General features: G+C 51.7%; 11 protein-coding genes across 11 annotated transcripts; 6 read left to right on the top strand and 5 right to left on the bottom strand.

Moving 5' to 3' along the window:
* Positions 1 to 1,058: 1,058 nt before the first annotated feature.
* NUU61_000972 (uncharacterized protein) lies at positions 1,059 to 1,991 on the bottom strand (the record flags this gene model as incomplete). Its single annotated transcript, XM_056651555.1, has 2 exons — positions 1,059 to 1,660; positions 1,727 to 1,991. The coding sequence occupies 2 exons, from the start codon at positions 1,989 to 1,991 to the stop codon at positions 1,059 to 1,061; spliced, it is 867 nt and encodes a 288-aa protein (XP_056516405.1).
* A 501-nt stretch (positions 1,992 to 2,492) lies between these two features.
* Positions 2,493 to 3,369, bottom strand: NUU61_000971 (uncharacterized protein; the record flags this gene model as incomplete). Its single annotated transcript, XM_056651554.1, has 2 exons — positions 2,493 to 3,028; positions 3,111 to 3,369. The coding sequence occupies 2 exons, from the start codon at positions 3,367 to 3,369 to the stop codon at positions 2,493 to 2,495; spliced, it is 795 nt and encodes a 264-aa protein (XP_056516404.1).
* A 2,638-nt stretch (positions 3,370 to 6,007) lies between these two features.
* Positions 6,008 to 7,085, top strand: NUU61_000970 (uncharacterized protein; the record flags this gene model as incomplete). Its single annotated transcript, XM_056651553.1, has 3 exons — positions 6,008 to 6,083; positions 6,144 to 6,304; positions 6,399 to 7,085. The coding sequence occupies 3 exons, from the start codon at positions 6,008 to 6,010 to the stop codon at positions 7,083 to 7,085; spliced, it is 924 nt and encodes a 307-aa protein (XP_056516403.1).
* A 543-nt stretch (positions 7,086 to 7,628) lies between these two features.
* NUU61_000969 (putative actin polymerization protein Bzz1) lies at positions 7,629 to 10,153 on the bottom strand (the record flags this gene model as incomplete). The annotated part of the gene is made up of 6 exons (XM_056651552.1): positions 7,629 to 8,008; positions 8,064 to 9,204; positions 9,270 to 9,350; positions 9,402 to 9,929; positions 10,017 to 10,043; positions 10,109 to 10,153. The coding sequence occupies 6 exons, from the start codon at positions 10,151 to 10,153 to the stop codon at positions 7,629 to 7,631; spliced, it is 2,202 nt and encodes a 733-aa protein (XP_056516402.1).
* A 562-nt stretch (positions 10,154 to 10,715) lies between these two features.
* On the top strand, positions 10,716 to 12,512 carry dbp5 (ATP-dependent RNA helicase DBP5; the record flags this gene model as incomplete). Its single annotated transcript, XM_056651551.1, has 6 exons — positions 10,716 to 10,863; positions 10,903 to 11,059; positions 11,125 to 11,622; positions 11,677 to 11,914; positions 11,970 to 12,170; positions 12,234 to 12,512. The coding sequence occupies 6 exons, from the start codon at positions 10,716 to 10,718 to the stop codon at positions 12,510 to 12,512; spliced, it is 1,521 nt and encodes a 506-aa protein (XP_056516401.1).
* Positions 12,513 to 12,839: 327 nt separating this feature from the next.
* On the bottom strand, positions 12,840 to 14,222 carry NUU61_000967 (NAD(P)/FAD-dependent oxidoreductase; the record flags this gene model as incomplete). The annotated part of the gene is made up of 1 exon (XM_056651550.1): positions 12,840 to 14,222. One exon carries the CDS (start codon positions 14,220 to 14,222, stop codon positions 12,840 to 12,842), a length of 1,383 nt encoding a protein of 460 aa, XP_056516400.1.
* A 942-nt stretch (positions 14,223 to 15,164) lies between these two features.
* Positions 15,165 to 18,089, top strand: optE (uncharacterized protein; the record flags this gene model as incomplete). The annotated part of the gene is made up of 12 exons (XM_056651549.1): positions 15,165 to 15,425; positions 15,489 to 15,722; positions 15,779 to 15,925; positions 15,982 to 16,180; positions 16,231 to 16,745; positions 16,800 to 17,021; positions 17,076 to 17,129; positions 17,183 to 17,264; positions 17,316 to 17,432; positions 17,506 to 17,690; positions 17,749 to 17,799; positions 17,856 to 18,089. 12 exons carry the CDS (start codon positions 15,165 to 15,167, stop codon positions 18,087 to 18,089), a joined length of 2,301 nt encoding a protein of 766 aa, XP_056516399.1.
* Positions 18,090 to 18,667: 578 nt separating this feature from the next.
* Positions 18,668 to 20,008, top strand: NUU61_000965 (uncharacterized protein; the record flags this gene model as incomplete). The annotated part of the gene is made up of 1 exon (XM_056651548.1): positions 18,668 to 20,008. One exon carries the CDS (start codon positions 18,668 to 18,670, stop codon positions 20,006 to 20,008), a length of 1,341 nt encoding a protein of 446 aa, XP_056516398.1.
* Positions 20,009 to 20,215: 207 nt separating this feature from the next.
* Positions 20,216 to 22,203, bottom strand: NUU61_000964 (transcription factor domain-containing protein; the record flags this gene model as incomplete). Its single annotated transcript, XM_056651547.1, has 4 exons — positions 20,216 to 20,578; positions 20,655 to 20,946; positions 21,026 to 21,446; positions 21,498 to 22,203. The coding sequence occupies 4 exons, from the start codon at positions 22,201 to 22,203 to the stop codon at positions 20,216 to 20,218; spliced, it is 1,782 nt and encodes a 593-aa protein (XP_056516397.1).
* Positions 22,204 to 22,487: 284 nt separating this feature from the next.
* NUU61_000963 (uncharacterized protein) lies at positions 22,488 to 22,790 on the top strand (the record flags this gene model as incomplete). Its single annotated transcript, XM_056651546.1, has 1 exon — positions 22,488 to 22,790. One exon carries the CDS (start codon positions 22,488 to 22,490, stop codon positions 22,788 to 22,790), a length of 303 nt encoding a protein of 100 aa, XP_056516396.1.
* Positions 22,791 to 23,560: 770 nt separating this feature from the next.
* On the top strand, positions 23,561 to 24,703 carry NUU61_000962 (uncharacterized protein; the record flags this gene model as incomplete). The annotated part of the gene is made up of 3 exons (XM_056651545.1): positions 23,561 to 23,571; positions 23,670 to 24,310; positions 24,375 to 24,703. The coding sequence occupies 3 exons, from the start codon at positions 23,561 to 23,563 to the stop codon at positions 24,701 to 24,703; spliced, it is 981 nt and encodes a 326-aa protein (XP_056516395.1).
* Positions 24,704 to 24,916: the final 213 nt, after the last annotated feature.

Below are 24,916 nucleotides of genomic sequence, written 5' to 3'. Positions count from 1 at the left end.
TTGCATTTGTGCAACCCTGTCCATGAAGAGCACTTATAATTTGTCGGCATCTGCCAATGTACTAGAGGCACAATGGACTCGTATTGGTAGAGCAATATACGTCCTTCTGAACTTGGGTCTAGTCATTGTTGATGTGCATAAGGCTGGATGGGTTCTGGACATGATTTTCAAGTCGTAAGACGGTCTCGTCTATTCCGTACTACACTAACCATACATACTTCCTGCTTTATACTGGATAATGCATCCTTTTTTTCTATATGATGTCATTATCATGATTTGAGTATGCATGGATATATATCCTCGAATAGGGTATCCCAGAACACGCGAATCAGTTTCTTGGCGCATCAAGCGGTCAAAACCAGGAAAGTAGAATAGAGATCTCAGTATAGAGGGACTAGGTATAAGACTGAAATTATTTCCTCACTTGATTAAGTAGTTCAGTTAAATTATTCATTATCAGAAGCTTACAGATCCCGTCCACAAATTCGTCCTCAATAATGAAGCCCTTCTATCTCATGTTACTCCTGGCAGCCTTCCTGGCCTTGACAAGGGCTCTTTCCAGACATCGTCCAGAGACCAGCGTAATCAAAGAGGTTGCAGAGAAAACGCCTTGCGTATGTGCGGCTGCTCGGGCGAGCAATATTTCAACAGATTAAAAACAAAACAGCGGGAAGCTAATTCCCGTGGTTAAGAAAAATGGCATGAACTCCTTGGTATATTTCCACAAGATACTCCGTCGACGTGTCTATGTCACTTCCTTTACCGACCGCGACCTGCTGCAGTTCCTTACTGCAGTGCAACGGAACTGTGGGAAGATAGATATCGACACGTGGGAAACGTTGTGTGAGATAGGATGTCGAGGGAAAACGGACGAAAGAAAGAGATGTTTCTTTGGTATCAGTGTGTGGAAAGAACCATGTCCGGGAAACATTTTTATACCAGGAGGATCCGAGATATGAGAGAGACATGGATCTTTTCAACAAATTATGTCCTTTAACATATTCTATTAACTTCGTACCTTCTTCACCATTTTCATCGAACTCCCATCCAACTCATCTCTAGATCAGAAGAAGACTAGCGAGCATAGCAACTGCCAGCCCAAACCCAGAGGACACAACCCTACCCGCCTGGCCCGTACTCGTGGACTCAGGCTGCACCCGGCTATTCTCGTCAGTCGGAGTAGGAGCGGCCTTTCCAAACGGAGTACTCGAATAGTGCCGCAAATTGCCAACGGTCGAGCAAAAGCCCTGCAGCTGCGAAGCAGACGTAGCCGCAGCGGCCAGGCCGGTACTCAGCATCGCCGACGAGCCAGCGGCAGTATACCCAGCACAAGCAAGGGCGGCGTTGTCCAGAGCCTCGGGGACATAGTACGACGCCGAGTAGCAGGCACACGAGGCGAAGACCGAGTCCGTGGCCAGGGCTGCGGCCGCCGAGCTGGTACTACTGGGCGTGGGGACGGTCGTGGGCGCACACAGGCTCATGTAACTCTGGAAGACGCTGCAGCCCATGGTGGCGGCGGAGGCCATAGTTGCAGTGGGCAAGAGAGCTCCAGCGGGGGAGGAGATCGATCTGGATGACGTGGGGGTTGCAGTGTGCGACTGCGCCGAGGCGATCGCGTCCAGCAGGTCTTCTACATGCTCGGCGAGCTCTTTAGCGGTTTCTGCGTTTCATGTTAGATGGCGCTAGCATTAGAAAGAAGAAACCATGGAATTCTGGCATAACCTACTCGAGTCGGAGAACAGCGGCGGGTTGATGTCGTTTTGCGGACTCTGGCTGTTCATGGTGCCAGGGGCTCCATAGTACTCATTGTCGGAGCTGCCCCCCGACGAGCCGCTTCCAGGGTCTTCTTCGCTTTCAGTCTTTGGCTGGGGTCTCGGCTCTTCAGGCAATTCCACTTTAGGAGCCACGAAACCCGCGTGGGATGTACAGATGAAGAGACAAAACAAAAAGAGGACGGCCAGCTGGGGGAACGACCGGCGTTGTAGAGACATGCCAGAGAAAAAGAAAAAGTTAGAACGCTGAAGAAATGCAATACCGTAGATGCTGGAAGAAATAATAAACGAAAAGCGAAGAAACGGGCGAGTTGACAGTTGAGGACTGTATCTATTTATTTTCTACATCGTCCGCGCCCCGTTCCCATTAAGCCCAGCTGGGATCCACTGGCATCTCCACCGGCATATCCATAGCGGCAGTCATTGGGGCTCTCGTAGGTCCCTGGATGTGGCGTGGAAGCTTGAGATTTCTTAGCGTTGTGGGGGCCATTCGCATAGGGGCCAATTCGGGTGGTCATGACTCGAGCATAGAAGAGCGTTTCAGGGACTTTTAAACCATACAAAACTGTTGAATTATGCGAATATTTTAAGATGGGCTAATCAATAGGATATACCGAAAGACAACGCCGTTCCACGTTCATATACATTATACCTCTCAGTTCAACAATCTGTACAGCAGGCACATCAGTGTCCTGCTACCCCCGCAGAGAAGGGGCCAAATTATGCATATTGTGTCCCATGAGTATTATCTTTAGGTTCATTTCCCGTGTCCAGCTCCGCCGGCGGATTCGCGTCTGACTCGGGGTTGCTCAGCTCGGCTGTTCCACGCTGTCGGATCGAGGACCCATACGCAGGGTCCTGGCTGGGGATGCGCTTACGCAGTCGGCGCTCCCAGAGTGCCCAGAGAATAGACGCGAGGGCAATCACTCCCAGCGGAACCCCGACACCAGCGCCAATGGCCACGTCGCGCGAAGATGAGGTTGAAGACGACGAAGAAGACGACGAAGCAGACGGCGCAATGTGAGTGTCACTTTCGCCAGCTGAGGAAACATTGCTCGCAGTTTGATTGTCCGCGACGTGGGTGGCTAGCCAGGCGACACCGGGTATCACAGTCCCCTTTGCCAGTTTGAAGGGTTCTCCCCAATAGCAGCCCTGTTTCCCGTCCTTCCAGGTAACATGGCCGCAGCAGTATTGGGATTCAGAACGGTTGTATTCGATATTGACGATGGGAACGCCCCGATCTCGTTGGGCGTTTTCTATTAACAGCCGCCCCTTCAATTAGCATGTTGTTCGATCTCGGTTTTCTTCAGTTGGGAGTGGTCGAGAGTCTCAACATACGGCATGGCGCGTAACATGCTGGACCCCAGTTCCTGTCAGTACAGCTTCCGCGTATCAACGTGGACCCCATTTTGCCCTGGAGGTAGCATAACCCGTTGCTCATGCACACCGAGCTGGCGTGACAGCAATTGGTCACCTCGTCGGTGCTACAGGGAACGTGTTTAGAGGCATCCGTCCCGTCGAGCATGTAGCATTTTTGGTCGGCGACGGCGAACACGGCTAGACATAGTGTCAGGAACACAGTGAGGAGCCGGGCCATATTCGGAAACTGCCGTAGACAATAGCGATGCCTTGAAGAGTGATTATCTCGGCCAATGTGGGCGTCGCGAAGCGAAAAGGCAGGCGGTTCGAGGTTGCTGGAAGATGCAAAGACATTGAAAAGAGTTTTCTGGCCTTAGCCATGCCCAGACCATGGAAAACGTGATGTCGGGGCCTTTCGGTGGGGGACGCCGAGATGCGATCCTCCTTCAGCTCGCAGTCCTTGGCCTGTCGATCGCCGAGGGCGGGTCCAATGAACACCCTGAAGTCTTCAGGCCCCCCATCCCTCTCTGCTGGCACCGTAAGACACGCCTCGCCTAACGCACACTGGAGGTTTCGCATTTTCCATGTCTCAGGGCCTTCCAGACATCAATTTGAAGGGCGAGGCCATGTGTACATAGCTCCAGTCAACGTGCTTATTGGAAAGGGGGAACACACTCCAAGCTGCATTTTGGCGGTTCGCTACGGCCCGAGCATCGCCGATGCTTGGCAGCGTCAAGAATAGAACATGCAGCCTGGCAGGATTGGCACTTGCACCAGCTCGAATCCAGCCCTACTCACCCCGAATCCCCGGATGGGCTAGCGCGCTAGCTGGTCGAGCCCAATGTTCGGATTTGCCCGTCACACACCAAGGATACTGGGACTTGGAAGATGTGCGAGGAAATTAGATTGCCAGTCAGAGTGGACGATGGCATGCCGTATATCGCTAGGCGACCCCGCAACTTGCCCACTCGGTGTGGCTGCATCGCTACCACGAGAGACAATTGAGACAGACTTAGGAGAGCGGCTCGAATATAAAACGGGTTGGAGCCTTTGATGATGGTCCTGAAAATATTTGTTTGAACCAAAGCCCAAAGCCTCCAAAACAAATCTCGTGAATCAACCGGTAATCGAGCATGAGCTAAATCCGCTATAGTCTCCAATGGGCGGGCTTTGTACTACAGGGAAATCAGACCCTGCATGGTTAAGCACACATATCGACCAGGCCACCCCACAAAACAACTGTTCACATTATATCCTTGTCGATATTTGTGAAATGTCACGACCCAGGAGGAAAAGAGATGATGCTCTCCGAGATAGAGATTATAGGGGTGCCTGGAGTCTGACACCGGCGAGTTCGACACCCTTCAAGTTCGAATTTGACCATCGGTGAAGTGGGATTTGTGAGACCTCTTCGCTTAGCGAAGAAGGAAGGAAAAATCAAATGTGAAGGAGCAAAAAAAAAAAAAGCCTCAGGTATACAAAATGGCGCATACTGGCGAAGTGGAGATCCGCGATCCACATCCCATGGCAGGTCTACCCAGCACAGACCTGATTATTGGCGTGTGATGGAGCTTAATTTTCCTTAATTGTGGCTTAATCGGTGGGTTTTCCTTTTCATCCCAGGGGGATTCCTGGATGTACTGGTCCGTAACCCATTGTCGGAGGAAAGGGTGTTCGGTCCACCCTTACCCAGGCAGCTGAATATTTCTTGAGAAGCCAGGGTGTGGTGAGCCAGTCGAGACGCTGGTATTTCATCGGGAGAAAAAATATATATAAAAAAAACCAACTGGTGCGACGCCACTCAACCGATGTCGATGCACAGCCACCTCCAGCTGTACACAAGCCCATGTTGCCGAGCCAGAAGATCTCCTGCGCTGTTGGCATCGGCTAGCACTTGCAGCGCTGTGGGGTGATATCATGTCGTAACCACCGTGCGCTGGTCACTGATCGCCTGGAGTATAGCTAGCCAAGTAGGATCTATGGCGAGGAGTAGGGGAGACATGAGTCGGTCAGATGGCACACGTAGTTCACTCGCACAATTGAGGCAAAATCCCTCGGTGCAACACAACAAGCAATCCTGACACAAGGCTCTGGGATAACAAGGCCTTTGTGACTGTGGCTCTGTGGCTATGTCTTTGGGTATGAGGGATTTGTAGCCAAGATCTAGCACCGATCTGGCAGGCCGAAGGAGCGTCACAGGTTCCCACCGAAAGAAAATAATTTCCCGGTGTTCATTTCCAGCCTGAGGAGAACATGAGTTGGGGTCGGCGCGTGCAGAACCATCTGAACGGGAATTGCAGTAGCCGAGGCGGACGAAAATGCCTCATACCGTTGAGAACAATCTGAAAAATTCGCTTGCAACCGACCACGTTCCAGAGGGGAGGATTGTGTCGATTCCCAACCTCTGGTTCTCGCTCCAACGGGTTTATCGCGCAACCGCCGCTAGCTGGCATTATTTTGTACTCTGCCTTGAGGACCCACGGCGGATGTAGTTGCAAAAAAAAAGCACCGCATTTGAAGCCACACCCACACATCCAAACGATGATTCACTCATGGCTGGCCCAAGCTCCCCCCACCAGACCTAAAAACCAGCTTAATAAAAAGCATGGAACCCTCCGAATGGTGCATAGGCCAATGCGGCCTCGTCGATCCCTTGTGGCTGTGAAATCGGCTGGCCCCTGCCCTATGCCGGAGGTCAGTAGCGGCCAGTGAACGCGCACAGAGAAAATTTTTGTCATCGTATGTCATAGCTCCTAAAGAAGTGGGAACTCGAATGCCCCTCAATTTGTACCGGTAAAAAAGAAAAGAAGAAAAAAACAACGGTATAAAAGCCAGGCTCGCACTCGCCATGCTGGATTCTCTCATCTCATCGAGGGATGCTTATCGACGGTCATAAGTGTGCTTGTGAAGCTTGCATACGGGGCCACCGTGTGACCAGCTGCAAACATTATGGTCGGTGACAGTGCACACGCCCTGTCGTTCAGGTGTTGAGTGCTATGCTGACAATCATAGATCGACCGTTGATTCGCATCAAGCGCAAGGGCCGCCCCTTCGCCACTTGTTCCATCTGCCACTCGACGCCGTGCGAGTCACCCACAGAGCACGCGCGCCAGAAGCGCGAGGCAGAGCTCAAATGTCCATCAAAAGTAACGCAACCACAGCCAAACGGCCGGGTCCAACCACCGGACGGCAGATCTTCGCGCCCCAACGAAGAAGAGATGCAAGACGGTCTTGGTGCTGATGTTTTTCTTTTCTTGTGCTCTTTAGAAGAATTCGCATGCCAGACTCTATCCACGGCAGCATAACCCGCACGGCTTCCTTCCCATCGCGCCACGTCCGGTGGGAGAAAAGGCAGAGCAGTCGTTGATAGCACCGCCGCGTCCACTGCGGTCCGCTTCCGTGTCAGGCTCGGCATCGTCGGCGAGGTTCCCTGCTGAGCGGGACATCGCTTCACACAATGATATTTGTGGAGTCGGAGATTGCTCGCGCTCTGAATCGTCGGAGAGGGATTGGAACTCTTGGCCTCATCTGCTGTCTGCATCCGATGTTTCTGCTTGCGATATCTCGGCTGCGGGCTCGACGTGTTCAGCTGGGCCCGCCCAATCACTCTCGAATTCTGCACCAGGCTCTTTTTCCCAGAGCATCCTCACAGGGGCTCTATTTGACCCCGCGTACTCACTGGTGTCTGCTGGATCATCCACTTCTGATGCCCGGATAGCACAGACGCTGCCATCGGTGAGCCCGCTCGACAGCGCCAACCCTTTTGATATCCCGCTAGATCCTGCATTGGCTCTCGATGACGGGTCCTTGGGTTACTTGGAAGACATGGAGATTGATCTCGGGGAGGGGATGATGGAAGAGACTTTCCATGTTGAGGATTGGTCACGGTACATTTGGTCGCCAGAGACTGGGCTTGAGAGTTTGGACACTGGTGTTCAGGCAGAATCAAGATGATCACCGTGTGCCAATTATTTCAGGATGGATGGTGAACTTGTCTGTCTTGATGACCGTTATGACGGTGGATAGCCTCGGGGAGGATGGAGTCGGGCTGAAATCGAGGCAACGTGACTGGGTATCCTGTGAGCACAATCCAAATATGACGAAATGACGAGTTAAATGCGAGCCGAATGTGTTTCAAACATAAACAGTCCTCAGGACCGACGATTATTGATGAAAAATAAGGGGATTGAAGGGAGTGAGAGGAAGCTTGGATGTGGCGGGATAGTGTTACCGAGGGAGCTATGTGTGCACGAATTGAAGGCCAGAGACCAATTTTATGCTGGCTATGCTATGTCCAAAATTCGCAAATAGATGCCGAGCACAAATGCCCCCAAACGCTCCTTGCTGATGCAAAATCACAACAGGCCACTCAAACGCCAACTATACAGCAGGGATGGCCCCTGGGCCACATCAGCACGAACATCCTCATAAACATCTTCTCCTCGGCAGCTGCGATCGCACTGGGGAGGTGGATTGACTAGGGTATACAGACCGCATCTACACCTCCTGGATGTAGTTGGCGGGAACGCTCTTGGTGACTCCACCTCTTTCGACGTCGGCCCAGCCGTCCCCACCGTCGCGAGTAATCAGAACGAACCGTTCGCCTTCTGCCATGGACCATTCCATGTCGCTACGGGCTTCGTAGTCGTACAACGCCTCGACATATTGAACCTTCTTGGCACCCCGTCGCGGGGCCACCGCGGGCCCAACACGCTTGGGTGCAGCACCGCCTGCCAGAGACGCAGAAGAATTGGAGTATATGGACCCAGGTCGATCGGTGAGGGCTGGACTAGCCGATGGCGCCGGGGCAGCTTCAACGTACGATGTTGGGACAAGACCCTTGCTGGCGCCGGCGCGGACGCGCATCCATCCACCGTCTAGATCAAAGTTAGCGAGGCCGCTACTAGAGTTCCAGAAAACTATATAGCTCACCATCGGGCTCAAGGATTGCCACATCATCTCCCTCTTGGACTGTGACCTCGTCCGCACCAGTGGCCTGGTAGGCATAAAGCATTTTCCCTCTTGGTTCTCCGGACTTCGAAGCGGGACTGGGCTCATTCACCGACGGTGTACTGACATAGGCTGACGGGGGCGGTGCCAGGACTCTGCCTCGCTTCGGCGCATTTGGCTTGGTTTCCGCAACAGGGGCCGGAGGTGCCTCTGCCGGGCTTTCTGGGGTGGGTTGCGCGGCGACGTTGGAGACCGACCGAGTGGTGCTAGCAGCATACCCAGAGCTCAGCGAATTCATGGTGTTTTGACGCGTGAGTGATGGCGCCGCCGCCGAGGTCGAGGTTGAATCAAGATCAGCGAGAGGCATCGCCCCAGCCTGATCTTGTCGCTGGGCCTTGAGCTTCTTTTTATCTTCCTTAGACTGTTCGCCTGGACACTCGGCGGGGACCTTCATTTGACATTTGCTGTGACATGTATACCCACAGTCCCGACAATCGAATCCTTTGGCGGACAATCCCCAAATGCGCTCTCCACACAAGTCACAGTTTGTCGGGATCTTAAACGTCTGAGATCGGAAATTGTGGTTCTTGGCCCCCAATGACAGGTCTCCGGTCACTGATATGATGGTAGATGTTTCTACCTCGGCCGTGAGCCATTTGCGGTCCACGTCATGGAGGGCCTCTTGCAAGTAGAATATCGATCGGACGATATCCACCTCGCTGCGGTCATCCTTGCCCTGCTGAATGTTTTGGCGCGCCTTCGTCATGGTGTCAACCTCGCGTCTCTTTCGATCCGCCTCTACTCGTAATTCGCGGACTTGAGTCTTGCTTTTACCCAAAACATTGCGCAGAAAGACCTTAGCAGCCTCATCGGTGACAATTAAGGCATCGTCATGCCAAACTGGACTTGGCTCAAAGCCCATGTCGGCAGGTTCTTGTGATTGTGTCACGTTATGTTGAAGGAACATGAGCGAATCTAGTCGCGGTTCGTTGCGTGGGATTTCATGCAGCAAATTCGTCATGTGGTTTGTGCTATTGGAGAGCGACGATTTTTCCAGTTGCGCCGCAAGTGTCCACAGTGCGTTTAATCTAGTTACTCGCGTTTCATTGAGATTTTGCAAGCCCTGTGTCGAAAGTCAGCACACTCTGTTGGAATATCAGAGGCGGATGGCCAAGTTCCAGCACGCACATCAATCATCTCTGGAACATATTGGTGGTAAAACCTTTCCTTTAGCTTGTTGGTAACGTTGATACTGATGAGATACAGATTCTGGAGACCATGTCAGTAGTCAATATTAGTGAGAAAAGCTCGAGTGCGTACCTTGTAGTTGTTCATTTCCAAGATCTGCTGTTGATAAGCGGATTGAGCCTTGGCCTTGCCGTGGTCGAATGATGACTCCATCTTCTTCCGTCGCGACTCGACCTCCTGACAGGACCCATCATATTTCCCCTTAGCCTTCTTGAGCTCGCCGTACGACGCATCGCGTTCTTTCTCCAGTTTCCCGTGGAATTCGACATGGGATTTGCGAATCTCGTCGTATTGGGTGGCAGCTAGTTTGAGGGGCTCCGCCACTTGCGTAACCAAATCCGTGGCAAACTTGTCTCGCTCGGCGGCATGCGATTCAACGGCAGTCAATTGTGTAGACCATGTGGTCAACGACGCGCTTTCGAGGGAACCGGGGGTTAAGGTAGGAGTGTCGCCGACACTGAGCGGGCTGATTTTCTTCGATTTGCGATCGGAATATTTCTTGCACAGGGTGGCCAACTTGGTTGCGTATTCCTTTTCAATGACACTGCGCTCCCGGTAGAATTGCTGTATCTCTTCTAGCCATGATATCCCGTTCGATACCTGTGCAACGCCGCTGCATTAGCGCCACTCCAAGCCCGAGGCGATCTGACCGAGTTGCGGGGAGGCGATGTCGGGGGAGGGACATACCCAAGTGTTGACCGGTTTGAATGAATCCTTCACGGTGGATCTGATTAGCTATGAGGTTGCAAGACGGAGAACCCACACCTGTCGTCACGTACCTTCAGCTCCGCTCCAAATTGAGGAGCCACGTCTGCTGCCGACATGGCTTGGATGCAGTTGGGACCAGACGACACATGCGACAGCGATGGAATAGCAACACGTCGCGAGGTGAATTCACTGTCTCTCAAAACACTCCCGGGGCAGACAGACACAGACCAAAGAATACAATGCGAGGGTGTGTACCTGGGAAGTGCCCCGAAGCCTATGATGAAGGCGGGGAGATGCCCGTCACAAACAATACAACTAATACATAGAACAATAAGGGTGTCCCCCGGTATAACCGTAATATTACCAGCAGACGCTCCATCATTGTTTTCGCTCTTAATCGAATCGTTGATTCACTCGATTTCAATCGTGCATTGAGTTGCTATTGACTCTTTTTCGTTCTCATTGATTTCTATTCATCTATTGTCTCATTGAGTCTTCATCTCTTGAATCACATAAAGGGCTCTATTGAAGGCTCAACGGTCTCATCCCCGTCCTTTTTTTTTTGCCCCGCGCCCCTCCACATTCTTGCTTCTTCCAACATCACGCTCATTCTCTCATTCTCTTACCTTCACTTTGAATCTTGAAGCTCTCTGGATCATTAATCTCAATACCAACGTCATGGCGTCCGAGAACCCCACGGAGACCCCCCAGGCCGGGGGTTCCCTGGAGGACCGCATCTCCAAGCCCGAAGAATCGAAGCCTACCGGTACGAACGAGACCGCGCCCCGCGTCGTTGTCGCCTCGGTTTCTCGCGATCTGGGAAACTGTTCTGCGACATCCCGCTAATCATTTCGTGCTTTTACAGACTCCCCCGAGAAGCCTAGCCCGGATGGCGCAGGAGCTGAGCTGCGCGGCTCGGAGCTGCAGGAGCCCGAGTACACGGTCGAAGTGAAGCTTAGTGATCTCCAGGCGGATCCCAACAACCCTTTGTTTTCGGCGAAGACCTTTGAGGAGCTTGGTCTGTGAGTGCCACCTACAATGGAACTAGTGTGTTTCTCGATGAGCACTGACAGTGGTCGCGCAACAGGGATGAGCGCATTCTCAAGGGCTTGTCCACCATGGGCTTCCGCAAGCCGTCCAAGGTCCAGGAGCGTGCTCTGCCCCTGCTGATGGGCAACCCTCCGAAGAACCTTGTCGGTCAATCGCAGTCGGGTACCGGCAAGACCGCCGCCTTCGTCCTGAACATCTTGAGTCGCATGGACCTCACCTCCGAGCAATCGCAGAAGACCCCCCAGGCCCTGATCCTGGCGCCGACTCGTGAACTGGCCCGCCAGATTGTTGGTGTGATTCAGGTTATGGGCCAGTTCCTCGATGGACTGGTCATTGGCACCGCCGTGCCCGCCGACACTGCTACTCGTCCCGCCCGGATGGACTGCTCGATTGTGGTCGGCACCCCGGGTACTGTTCAGGACATGATCAAGAAGCGCATCCTCAACCCGACCCAGCTGAAGGTGCTTGTGCTCGATGAGGCCGATAACATGCTCGACCAGCAGGGTCTGGGCGACCAGTGCATCCGCGTCAAGGCGTGAGTCTGAAACACAATAGCTCGCATGCCCACATACTGACGATCTTCCCTTAGCATGCTTCCCCGCACTATCCAGGTTGTCCTGTTTTCTGCCACTTTCCCCACTCATGTGCACCGCTACGCGGAGAAGTTCGCTCCGTCGGCGAACGAGATCACCCTGCAGCATGAAGAGTTGACTGTGGAGGGTATCAAGCAGCTGTACATGGACTGCAGCAATGATGAGGAGAAGTACATGAATCTTGTGCAGCTCTACGGACTGCTTACTGTCGGGTCATCGATCATTTTCGTCAAGGTGGGTAATCGCCTTGCGCACCTTACAGTTTGTGGTTTGTGCTAATGCCCCCCAGACTCGTGCCTCCGCTGCGGAGATTGAGAGACGCATGGTTGCTGAAGGCCACACGGTTGCGTCTCTGACCGGTGGTATCGAGGGCTCTCAGCGTGACGCTGTCATCGACGCCTTCCGCAGCGGTGAGGCGAAGGTCCTCATCACCACCAATGTCCTTGCCCGTGGAATTGATGTGTCTACTGTGTCCCTGGTTGTCAACTACGTAAGTTGACCTTTTCCCCCTGTCACCTAACGTCACAGCTGACCATCTGTGTTTCCTTGACAGGACGTTCCCGAGGCTTTCACCCCTGGTTCGCGCTCGCGTGAACCCGACTACCAGACCTACCTTCACCGTATCGGTCGTACCGGCCGTTTCGGACGCATTGGTGTTGCCATATCGTTCGTGTCGAGCCGCGATGAGTGGGAAATGCTCCGCAAGATCCAGCAGCACTTCTCCTGCAACATCGAGCGCGTTGATACCAATGACTGGGATGAGGTCGAGAGCATCATCAAGAAGACGATCAAGAACACTCGGGCCCAGGCGAACTTTGTTGCCAGCAGCTGAGCGCCAGACCGAATGCCAGGACCGATGCTAATCCCACTGTCGGTCCATCTCGCTTGAGCGGTTGGTCCCATCCCCGTTGTTCTCTCACGTTTTATGGATGAAGAGTTATGAGATCTCTCGCATTTGTTTCTTTCTCTTTTGCACGATCTGGGTGGCAAGGATCAAAAACTAGATACCACTTTTCGATTTTCAATGGGTCTCATTAGCTAGCTGTGCAATGAATCTGACATGCTTCATATCTTGACCTGCGAGTTGTGTAGAATGCCTCAGTCTTCAGTATCCATATGCCGTTATAGTAGATTCTTCAATGTCGAGGAGTTATTCTGTTTACAGCTTGGAGATATTCCTCGGCTGAAGGTCCGTCCACTCCTTGACCTCGTGAAAGTCCATCACCCTATTCGGCCCTCCATGTCTTCCCAGTGTGTCCTTCCAGTTCCTGTCCTTCGCGGAGTCTGAGTCCCATTTAATAATCTCATGAATCTTCGGGGGGACCTTGTCTTCCATCGCATCCACAATAAGACTACCAATAGATGGAAGATACTTGAATCCTGTGTGCGAGACTCGGTGAGCCACATTTAAGTCAAATGAAGGCACCATCAACTTGATAAATAGCTTACCACGACCAGAAGCACCACAACCAAGAATCAATGAAGCATGCGACGGATGGCGGTCGATGATAAACTCCCGATTCGCGGTATCTGCACACCAGCAGATGCGCCCAAAGCTGAATGGCCGCTCAGCCAGCTGCGGCATGGTCTCCCGCAGGAGATTCCGGACTCGCTCTTCAGATTCTTTGGGGATCTGTGTTTTCTCAAAAGGGACACTGCGGACAGAGCCATCCGTACTGTGAGAGATATTCGTGTATCCAGGATGTTCATCACAGATTTTGATTTCGCCCTCGCCGTCCGGCTCGAAAAAGAACCCCTTCTCAATATTGAATATCACAGGTAAGTCCTTGTACCGCGCACGCTCCTCCGGCTCGAGCTTGATGTGGGCTAAAGTCCAAGCTGTAGGGCGCAGCTGGTCCTTGAAGTCTAGCAACTGGCCTGCGCTCGCGCCCGCGCACAAGAAGGTCTGCGTGGCACACCATGCCTTGCCATCGGCTGTCACTGCACCCTTCACGTCTTTATCTTCGAAGATCAGGGAAGTTACTTTCCCTTGCGGAGATCCTGTGACGAATGTCACTCCCAGGCGCTGGGCCTCGCGGGCTGCTGCCACCAGAGCGTCTCGCGCATGAGCCCACCCTGCGCCCGAGCGAATAAAGAACCCCTTCCACCCCGGGAACCGGCCCTGTAGGACACCTGGCGGACCGAGGCTTTGGAAATCTTCTGTCGTGGATATCTCTTTTAGTTTGGGATTATCCCCAGGTCGCACGCGGACACCCAGTCGGTCGACACCTGCTTGCGTGCAGGCAGACATCAGCAGGCCAGTGTCATTGTAATACGGCTGGAACAAGGGATCCTCGGTCCAGCCCTTGAATGCCTGGTCGCCGAGGATCTCGTTGACTTCCATTTCATCTTTGCGGTTGCTGTATTGGCCGGACGAGATGATCTTGTTGATGTCGTTGCCGGCCGAGATGGACGAGGGCACGGGGTACGGGTCGAGGACTGTGACATTGGTGTACCCCCGTCGGGCCAGATGCAGTGCTGTCGATATGCCCCAAGTGCCAGCTCCAACGACCAGCAGAGGCGCGGACTTGGCGATGGTCATGTCGGAGGAATGGGAAGTTTTCGTGCCCCCTTGATTTACAAACCGTTTTATTATCAAAGGGTTATCAATTTTTGAAGTACAAAAAGGAGTGTTTTTTTCGCGCTGACGATGCCACCAAGCCGTCTTTTAAGACATGCCGCGAATGGTGAGAAATCACCGCATATTTGCTGGGAAGGTCCACGCGGACTGGGGGCCACCTGCTCTCGGTTACTTCGGCCTTGAAGATCCACGCACTTTATTGCTTGGACATCTTGTGGTCTTTGCATTTTCTTTTAATTGAGGGATCACAATGAGCATTAGTAGGAATCCAATATCAGTTGAGTCTGAGTTGACTGCAAGATATATCTCCGCGATATACCGACATCCTTTGTCAGGACAGTCTTTGGTGAACCCAAGTGAAAGAGCACAGGTCCACAACTTGGTCTGATTCTTTCATAGCCTGACCAGAAACATTCTAAACGGGCTCATTCCTCCAGTGCATTGTGTCTTCCCCGCTTCGGGATTCCCCCGGTCTTATCGCTCGTCTCCAACTTGACTCTACCACATTCGAGAAACCACAAGATAGAAAAGCACGAGCTAAGCATTTGGTTTGGTCTCGGCATTACTCTCCCTCGCTTGGACCTTACCCTCGATCTCGCTATTTGAGAGGCGTACCGGAGCTTTGCCGATCTGCGGATGATCCGTGTCTGGGGGAGCCTATGAACGGGCTCGCTGTGCGAATTCCCCGCATATGAGAGTCTTATCTTGTGAGATATTTACCCGTGGATGCGAGCACAGTGAGGTGGTGGCTATCCTATCAAGAAAGGATGCTAGTTGGACCGCCATGGTCTAGTATATCGCAGACTCCATACATATAAAAGCCGGCGGGATGTGAGGGCAGAGAGGGGTAGTATTTCTGAATCAACCGTCCAGCTACCCAGCTACGGCTCACAGAAAATCCCTATGGCTTTATCACATCAACACAGCGAGGTAGAGGCATCTCACGATGACCCCTACCTCAACGACCCCGAGACAACCAAGAAGCCAGTCACCGCCGACGAGGCAATGGAAATTGCCATTGGGGAAACCACGACAGCCAAATACACGATCGACTCAGATAACTCGCCTTATCTCGAGGTCCGGGCAAATGTACCCAATACAGATGACCCCAGCCTGCCTGTCAATACGGTGCGGATGTGGTGCCTCGGCGTGATATTCACATTAGTATGAAAGCTCCTGAAAGTCCTGGGAAGAATTGAAATCGGCTCACCTAATGTTGAAAAACAGGTTGGAACCGGAGTTAACCAATTCTTCTCGATGCGATATCCCAGCGTGACCATCACGTCACTAGTTGCGCAGTTGCTCAGCTATCCGCTTGGATGCTTCGTTGCCAAAGTCCTGCCTGTAAAAAGCATTCGTATTTTTGGGTGGGAGCTTGTTCTCAATCCCGATCGTCATTTCAATATCAAGGAGCATGCGGTGATCACGATCATGTCGAATCTCAGTTTTGGCCAGTCTTGGGTAATGGCTTGATTGACCACTTATATACACTGAGAGCCAATGCTGACAGTCTCCAGGCGAGTGCCACCATCCAGGCACAGAAAGCGTTCCTAGGAATGAAAACGCCCGTTGGCTACCAGATTCTGTTGTCGCTGTCGATGCAGATGTTTGGGCTTGGGTTGGCTGGGTTGGTTTATAAATATATTGTTGAACCACCGCAGATGGTAAGAATGAATATATTCCCGCGAGAATAAAAGCATACTAATCCAGAATATCCTAGATATGGCCTTCAACTCTGGCAAATGCGGCATTGTTCGAAACACTGCACAGCCAAGCAAACCTCATTGCCAATGGCTGGCGGATCTCGCGCTACAAGTTCTTCTTGTATGTTTTTATTGGAGGTTTCTGCTGGTACTGGCTGCCGGGATTCATTTTTACTGGGTTGAGTACATTTGCATTCATCTGCTGGGCCGCCCCGCGTAAGTATTAATGGTGTTCTGAGCGAATTCTAGATGCTGACCACTCCCAGACAACAAAATCCTCAACAACCTTTTCGGCATGACCACCGGTCTTGGATACCTACCCACTACCTTTGACTGGAGTCAGATCGCGTACAATCAATCACCCCTGGTCATTCCCTTCTGGGCCCAAGCAAATGTCTTTGCAGGCTGGTTCTGCATTTATGCCGTGGTGACACCGATCATCTACTACACTAATACCTGGTTCACTGCGTACCTCCCTTTGACAGGATCTGATGCCTACGACAATACCGGTCAGACATACAACTCGAGTCGGATTCTAGACTCGACCGGTGCAATTGACGAAGCAAAGTACCGGGCCTACAGCCCTATTTATCTACCTGCCACTTTTGCCATGTCCTATGGGGTGGGCTTTGCGGTGCTTAGTTGTTTAATTACTCATGTGCTCCTTCACCATGTCAAGGATATCATTGACACATTTCGCGGGGACAAAAAGAAAGATATCCATGCCAGACTTCTCTCTCGGTACCCAGATGCACCTTGGTGGTGGTATGGAATTATGACGGTGAGCTAGAATTCATCATTGGAGCTCCTGATATAGGATCTGACACCAGATAAGGTTTTTGTCATCGTTGTTGCAATCATCACACAATATGTCTGGCATACAGGACTTCCCTTTTGGGGGGTATTCCTCACCCTTGCCTTGGCTGCGATCTACGTTATCCCTGTGGGGATTGTTTACGCTGTGGCGAATCTCAACAGCAATGTTTTGACTGTTCTTGGAGAGATTATTTCTGGCTATGTGCTTACGGGTCGACCCCTAGTGCTGCTGATCTTCAAGGTATATCTTCGACAACCCCTGGGTTTGTGTCAGCGACTAACCGTCATCGTCTAGTTCTATGCCTATACAGGGATCAGCCAAGCGATGATCTACAGTGCAGATATGAAGGTATCCGCCGCATATTTTTTCATTTCATTGGATCAATGGCTAATCATTTCTAGCTGGGGCTCTACATGAAGGTCCCTCGCCGTACCTTGTTTGTCGCGCAGCTGATCGCTTGTATCTTGGGCAGCTTGACGCAAAGTAAGCAAGGCATGTGTGCCCAATAATCTCGATGGCTAACTAGATGAGCAGATGGCGTTCTTTTGTGGATGCTCGGCAATGTAAAGGATGTTTGCTCCAGCACCCAGGCAGATCGTTTCACTTGCCCACAAGGACGAGTTAACTACAACAGTGCAATCTTCTGGGGTGGTATGTTCGACGAAGAAATATCTCCCATAGAGGATTTTTGAGGATGAAAAAGAAGCAAGCTAACCGCTGGCAGCTATTGGACCCACCCGCTTGTATAATATCGGGAAAATATACTCGGGTCTCCTGCATATGTTCTGGATCGGCGCAACCTTACCGATCCTCACATTCATATTGAGAAAGAAATGGCCCAACTCGAAGATTTTGAACGCTGTGCATTGGCCCATTTTCTTTGCGGGGACTGGTAACCTGCCACCAGCGGTAAGTTCAGAATGGTTGGACTCAGTTTAGGCCACGAGAAACTGAAATTCTGCTTTAGACAGGAATCAATTACTCTACCGCATTTGTGGTCAGCTATATCTTCAATCGGGTAGGTGAAAGGTGTTTCGAGTCGAGTTGATTAAGAGGCCGTGCTGACTCTGATAGTACCTGAAAAACCGCAAGCCACAATGGTGGGCCAAATACAACTACGTTCTCTCCGCCGCACTCGACTCTGGTGTGGCCGTTTCGGCAATTGTAATTTTCTTTGCGTTGGTTCTGCCTCGGGTGAGTCTCAGCTGGTGGGGGAACAATATCAACAGCGGCACCGTGGACAGCCAGGGGATTCCGTGGAAGGAACTGGGAGCGAACGAGACTTTTGGGCCATCTACGTGGACGTGAAGGGAATAGAAAAAAGTGGGTGTACTGAAAAAAGCCCATGGATTAAACAATCCTTGCTGGAAATAGCTCTTGTGCTCTGTTGTCTACTTCAGATGTATGTGCGTCTAAACTTGACGGAACCTTCCGGATTGTTGGGGAAAAATGGTCCAAGCACTCTCTCCATAATCATCTGGATCGCAAGCGAAGAGATCATAAGGGTCCAAGGGTCTTGGCTTGCTCGTATTGACCCGTGCGTGGGGCGCTCTAAGCCCGCAGATACGAGCCCTAAACAACATCCATCGAACACCAGGGCTCTCAGATCCAGTCAGCGCTGTTGAATATCAAAGACAAAAATGAACTAGGACGCAGCTTATGAGCTAGTTGGATCCACTTTAGCGGCTTGAGGCTCTAAGCCCTCGTGAAATAGGGCTCGAAGAGGAAAGATGAATCTTGGCGAGCACGCGTGGGAAGAATTGGCGAGGGAGATAGATGTAGTTCATTAATGAGAAAAAACCCAGGTTGGTGAATGTGTTCTTCGTTTCTTCTTCTGCTCCCTCTGAACCGTGCTACGCTATACCACAAGACCGTCCTCGGTCGCCATGAAGCTATTCGCAGCTCCTCTTCTTCTGGCGCAGCTTACTGGTGTCTATGCCACGCCATGGATCGGTACCCAATATGTTGCCATGGTCGAAAAGACGATTGCAGAAGGGTACACGGGTCGATATATTACAGATGACCCGATAATGCGCACATCGACGGTCGAGATCTCGCCTACAGCCACGGACCCGTCTGTGATCAGCACCATCACCGAGGTCGACAAGTATAGTCCGGATGTGACGGTGGTCAACCTCGTCGTGGAGCCCAGCGAGGGCGTCGCAATTACCGATCACAGCTACCCCAATTTCTACGTCAATGTCGTCTACACGGCGCCTCCATCCTGCTCATACACAACCAAACAGACAATCACCACCGCCATCCCCGTCGCGGTCCCCTACGCCGCCAAGGGCCTGGTCGAACCGACAAAAGTCACGACCAGCACCACCACGTACAGCTACATCGATGAGGATAGCACGCGGACCATGGCGTTCCTCGACCCCAGCGATATCCCTAGCGACGTGTACTCCTCCGCCAGTGATAACTACAAGCCGGCCATGTACACGCGCTGCATGTCGTACTACACCTCGTCTGGGGGAAGTAGTAGTCGCTACAGCAGCGGAGATGACGACAACTCGCGGTACTCGGGATGCAGCAAGTTCATCTGGTATATCGGCGGCTCGGAGTTCTCGGGCGGATACTGTTGCTCAGACGGCTGTCACTACACTTGGGGCATTCCGCCGTGGGGTCTTGCGCTGGCGATCTTCTTCTCGTGGTTCGGTCTCTTCCTCATTATCGGTCTTATCGAGAGCTGGTTTATCTTCCGCAGGGCTATGCTCGGCCAGAAGGTTCGCCGCGGGCTGCCCTATGGCTTTGCTTGTCTGTGTCCGATACTGTCGTGTCTGTCTCTCTTGACTGTCAAGAAATATCCACCCAAGTCGCCCGAGGAGCAGGCCGTCCTGGCGGCTAAATGGAAGGAGATGTCGGCAGGTTCGAAGCTGGGGCTCTGGCTGAAGTACATGTTCCGTCGCTCGGATCCTTCTGCTGTCAAGCTCGCAGCGTCTGCTCCCCCTTCCGTTCCTCCTACCTCTGGCCCGTTTCCTCCCCAGGGCCCCTGGTACCCGCCTTCTCAGTCCGGTCCTGGTGCACCTCCCATGGCAGCTTATCCCCAGCAAGGCTACCCACCCCAGCAGGGATTTCCTCAGCAAGGATATCCTTCTCAACAGGGCTACGCCCCTCAACCAGGGTATCCACCCCAGTCGGTGTCTCCAGTGTCGGCGCTGAGGAGCGAAGACCCGAATGGCCAGCCGAAAATCCCCACGGTCAACGAAAGCGAGAGGACGTGATTCCTACTGTGATACCATTTTCTGTGTGTCATTCTTCCCACGTAGCGTGGCTTTTGCCTTGCAAATTTTGATATAATACCCATTTTGTTTGCATCGAGGGTCGACCTCGATTAATATAGCACGAAATGCAGTTGACGAGAATAGCCATAATATATTCTAATATAGATATCCTTGAATCCCAATAAAGTTAAGGCTCTTTCACGGTAATCAAAACAGCCACTGGTTAAACGCAACACCAAAATCCATCGTATTAAACAGGTCCAGCCCATCCACCGCAATCATCTGATCATAATCCATAAACGGGGTCTCGCCCAGCTCTGTGTCCGGCATACCCGATTGCGGTTCCAGGATCTCATCAATGATCTTCGAGAACACCTGGCTTGCCTGCTGAAAGAGAGCGTAGTTGGCATTGTCAGGGCGGACGGTCGATTCCAGATGTGCGATGAATACGCTGAGATTGCGAATGAGGGCGGATCGCGAGCCGTCGTAAAGGAAGGGTTCGCCTGTGCGTTTGTGGTGTTGTAGGGCTTTGATGAGGAGGCTGGCGCTTGGGAAGCCATACAGAAGGATCTATGAAATGACAAAGAGAGATATTTGTTAGTGGCTGTGAGTGGCTGTGGGAGTATCCATTGATGTCACCACATACTGTCCATGTGAAGTCTGGTCGAAGATCAACCATTTGCTCTCGCTGGGTCCCCAAGGTCAAAACAGTTGCGAGGATGTCTGCGCTCGCAGCGAGAAGGGCTTTATTGCCCCTCGGATTGTTCTTCCCGGCTATGAGTCGCTGAATCAGAAAGTCGTTGTAGAGATATGCGAGGTATGAGATGATTAGCATCAGGCAAACTGCCACAGGCAGATTGTTCTCCCAGCATTGTGGAGTATAGCGCAGATGGGTAGGTAGTGCCTCCCACGCCAAGTGGCAGCGTTGGGAGACGTCACTGTAACAACCAGGTAATTAGCGGTCGCTTGACATGAAGACGTCATATTCAAAAGAGAATAAATCTCTCTTCCACTTACTCGAGGTAGCTGGCCGTTTCAGGGGTCATTTTTCGCAGCGATACCTCTAGAATCTCATCCCGGAAGGTACTGATGATGAAGCGGACTCTCATCCATGAAGATCGTTGATAGAGACCATAAATGTTCCAGCCGTCTGCGTCCAGCTCATTTTGCGAATACCGTAGTTCCATGCCATCAGTAGCGAGTGCCTCGTCACGGATGTCCAGAGGCATTCTGCAGTCGGCATACCGCCAAGGGATTCGGGGTGGACGGCCCAAAAAGGTGGCAATACTCTTGTCCAGTTGATAGGCCGCGGCGAACTGCCGCCGACGTGACTCCAAAAGAAACTCTGGAATAACATTCGTCGTTTTTGAATCTCGATGCAGACCAAGAGCGAAGATGTCTGTCGACAGCTCACCAAGTCGGTTCCAGCTATGTGGACCTGGATGGAGTCAGCAAACGCAATCTGCGAGAACTGTCACGAGCCTCTTACTAGAGTCGCCATTCACCACATCCGACAATAATAGATTCTCATGTACCAGCCATATCGTCAAATCATTGAGTGGGGTGAGGATTTTGCAAATATACAGTGCGGCATCACTGGCAGCAAGCATTTTTCGTGCATACTGGGAGCGTGACGTTTGGCCGTCGAACTTGGTCCGTGCTAGTCCTAGATATGCAGCCCGTCCGGTAAGCGAGCAAAGAACACCGATGATCTCCAAGCGAATAGCCGAGCCAGTGAACAGAGTGTGGAAGTCCGTTCCCCGAGTCGACGATGGTACCTCGAGGATCTCCGCGGTATTTTGAATAATTCGTACTGTCAGCGAAGATGCATAGTCATCGGCATTTCGGCTGGCACCCCATTCCTCACATAGTGCTTTCACAGGACGAAGGCTGTTCAATATAAAAGGTGCCGCAATGACAGCGCTCTGGCTCAGAGAATAGTATTCGCGGATGAGCACTTCAATTGTACTCAAATCATCCAATGTCTGGAGGATTTCGGTGATCTTTTGCACCCAGTATGGTGGCAGCACGCGTTGCGCCGTTTGTGTGTCGGAGCCTTGGCCCGCTGATGCCAAGTCCACATCGTCGGTCAATGGAGACACAAAGCTGGTTGGGCCGAAGTAACCCGATAATAGCGGCCTGTTTCTTGGTGGTGTATTCAATGAAGAAGCTGAGTCGTGGGAAGCATTTGGCATATAGGAATTGAAAGATGCTTCACTGAGATGAGAGTTTCTGGCACGCGCCAGAGATAAGTTCATGATATTGCATTTAAGACGATAAAAGCAGAAAGAACAGTGGCATCATGTTGGGATACTCTCCGGATACACACAACATACCTCGTGGAGGAAACACGGTCAAAAGGCACACCTTCAGCTAGTGGAAAAACGCGCCGCGCTTTGGCTCGCGTCAAGGGGGCCGGATGATAAAAACAGCGGGTAGACATCCCGCGGTCTTTGCACCGAGTACAAACGGGTAGCGCATGGTCGCAGCGGACTTTGTCGCGCCGGCATGGCTCGCACGAGGCCGGTTTGCCATTGCGGCGCCGGGAGCTGGCTGGTCAGTTGAGGAGTATCCTGTCGAAGGACGCCGATCAAGAACGAACCTCATGGGTAAATCAATTGACATCCAGGGGAGGTTTGAGTCACTTGGGAATCTGCGCAACAGATACCCAAAGATTCGTCGCGTTGCAGTGAAATGGGTCAAGTTGCGTTCGGAGTTGGTCACTCCGACCACGCACGGCCAATGCCGAAAAACTCCGAGTCTCGGCGGGGATCCACCGTAATCGCCCGACATTGTTCATACTCAGCTTGGCATATGTGTGGCGTGATCAACTTAGGAAAAGAGAGAGAGAAATGGTAGCCAGTATGCAAATAGACTTCCAAGAGCAGAGTCAATGGAATAGGTGGAGAGAAAGAAAGTAAAAGAAAGGGTGCGAATTCCCTGATACTAGCCACATGCTCGATCGCCCTCTCCATTTATCCTAGAAAGTACTAGATAACCAAGGACACAATAGTACTTTTTAGTTAATTTGTTTGTTTCCAGTAGTAAAATATGAAGCAAGAACACCGATCTTATAGAGCCGCGTTGGTAAACTTTGGCCACTAGTCGTACATCCAGATTACTATAACAGGAAGGTAATGAGAAGATCAAGTGTCTGGTTTATACGGTAAAGACTAAGAATTATGGTTTTCTAGCGTAGTATTAATTTGCATAGTGTGGTTGTTATGGATTAAAATTCCTAGAAATGAGTGTTGAAGAGTAAAAATTATGAGGCTCTCGACGGCCCGGGGCGCTGCGCTACATTATTATTTTTTTTTCAAAAGTCCTGCGATCTGATTGGCCACAGGGAGGAATAAAAGCTCGAGACACCAACAGAACTGGGCCAAGTTCTTCTATTTTGTTTAGTACTTGCCTGTGGTGGGCTCCTGGGGCGGATCTTTTCCCTTGGGCTTGGTACCCGACAAGGAAAATATTTATATTGTTCTTCTCTCTGGACTTTTTGGCATGGAGAAAAAAAAAACATCTCCGTCATCATTTTCCTTTTCTTTGCCCATGCTGTCGGGGTGAGCTAAGATGCTCTTGTTTCAGCGCCTCCTAGTTACCTAGTGTAGCAGCTGCCTTCCGTGGACTCTCTTCTCGCTCGTTACGATCACCACCGCAGCTCCTCACGCACCGTTGTCTTTACGGTCCCCAGAAAACCTGCTGAATTTAGCCCCCCGGGTACGCCTGGTGTCATTAAGAAATTCATGAAGGAGATCGAGAAAGAGCTTCCACCTGATATGTCACAACCGAGTGACCCGGGCAGTTACCCCGTCGGCCATAGGATCAAGAAACTCGTCTACAACTTCAAATCGCAATGCAATGGCCGAGACCAAACCGTGGAGCTGAACTCCAAGAGGATTGCCAGCGGCGAATTCTACAAGGACTACATTGGCATGATCAAGGCCCCGGGAGCTTCCATCCCGGTAAGAGCGAGAATTGCCGACAAACAAGGAATCCGGTTCGTTCAGGGAGCCCGCCTGCAAGAAATGACCGGCAGCTCGGGCGTCGAGGAAGTCGTGGATTATTTCTACAGACCCAAGAAGAAAGAGGGAATCGTGCTCTACAGCTGGGATCCAGAAATCAGAGATTGGCTTCACTATATAGACGGTTTTCTACAAACTTACCAGAACTATGATACTTACATCACTTTGCTGGGAACTGTGGAGACAATGGATGAGAAAGGCATCTACCACCTGGATATCCAGCCCAATTACAAACACAAAGCGGCACATGTCGGAAGTTTATTCTATGCGCCACAAGGTAAAGAATCGTGTCATCAGACTAGCTTGGGAGAGCCACACTAATGGGTTGGTTATGATCACAGAAATTGTATGGGGCGAGAAGACATGGAAACACATCGACGTCGTCATGTTTGAACTAGGGATGCTGGCTGTCAGCCTAGTGACGAAGATGTTTGAGCGCACAAACCAAAACATATGGGTGGAGTTGATCCAGCAAAGACATGTCTCCAAGGACGCGGCGGAAGAGATCCTGATCAAGCATGATATCAACACCATTTTAGCATCGCAACTGTCCAAGGTGCTTTGCTCGTCGAACCGGCTTGGGATTGAGCGGTTTAGGACGGAGATGGAGGGAATGGGATTCAGTGGCTGGCACTTCCGTCCACGGAGTTCACGGAAGAGGGAAGATTGAATCTGGTGACTCAGGGCCGGGAAAGTGGTAGAGGAAGAGGGGACTAAGAAACTCATATCTCCACGGCTCTTCGTTATCGTTCCTCAAAGATAAGAAGATAACGTGCGGAGTAGGTCACATGGCCCTGCGTTGTACACCGCTGGCCTGCTTTGTGATCTTTGTTTTTCTCCTTTTCCTTCTTTTTCTTCATCATCATCTCTGGGAAACTCATCT

The sequence above is a fragment of the Penicillium alfredii genome (assembly GCF_028826965.1).
Source record: "Penicillium alfredii strain IBT 34128 chromosome Unknown utg000001l_segment0_segment0, whole genome shotgun sequence".
In the NCBI taxonomy this organism is placed as follows: Eukaryota; Fungi; Ascomycota; class Eurotiomycetes; order Eurotiales; family Aspergillaceae; genus Penicillium; species Penicillium alfredii.
The sequence above is the reverse complement of the archived record's forward strand: the minus strand, read 5'-3'. Positions and strand labels throughout refer to the sequence as shown.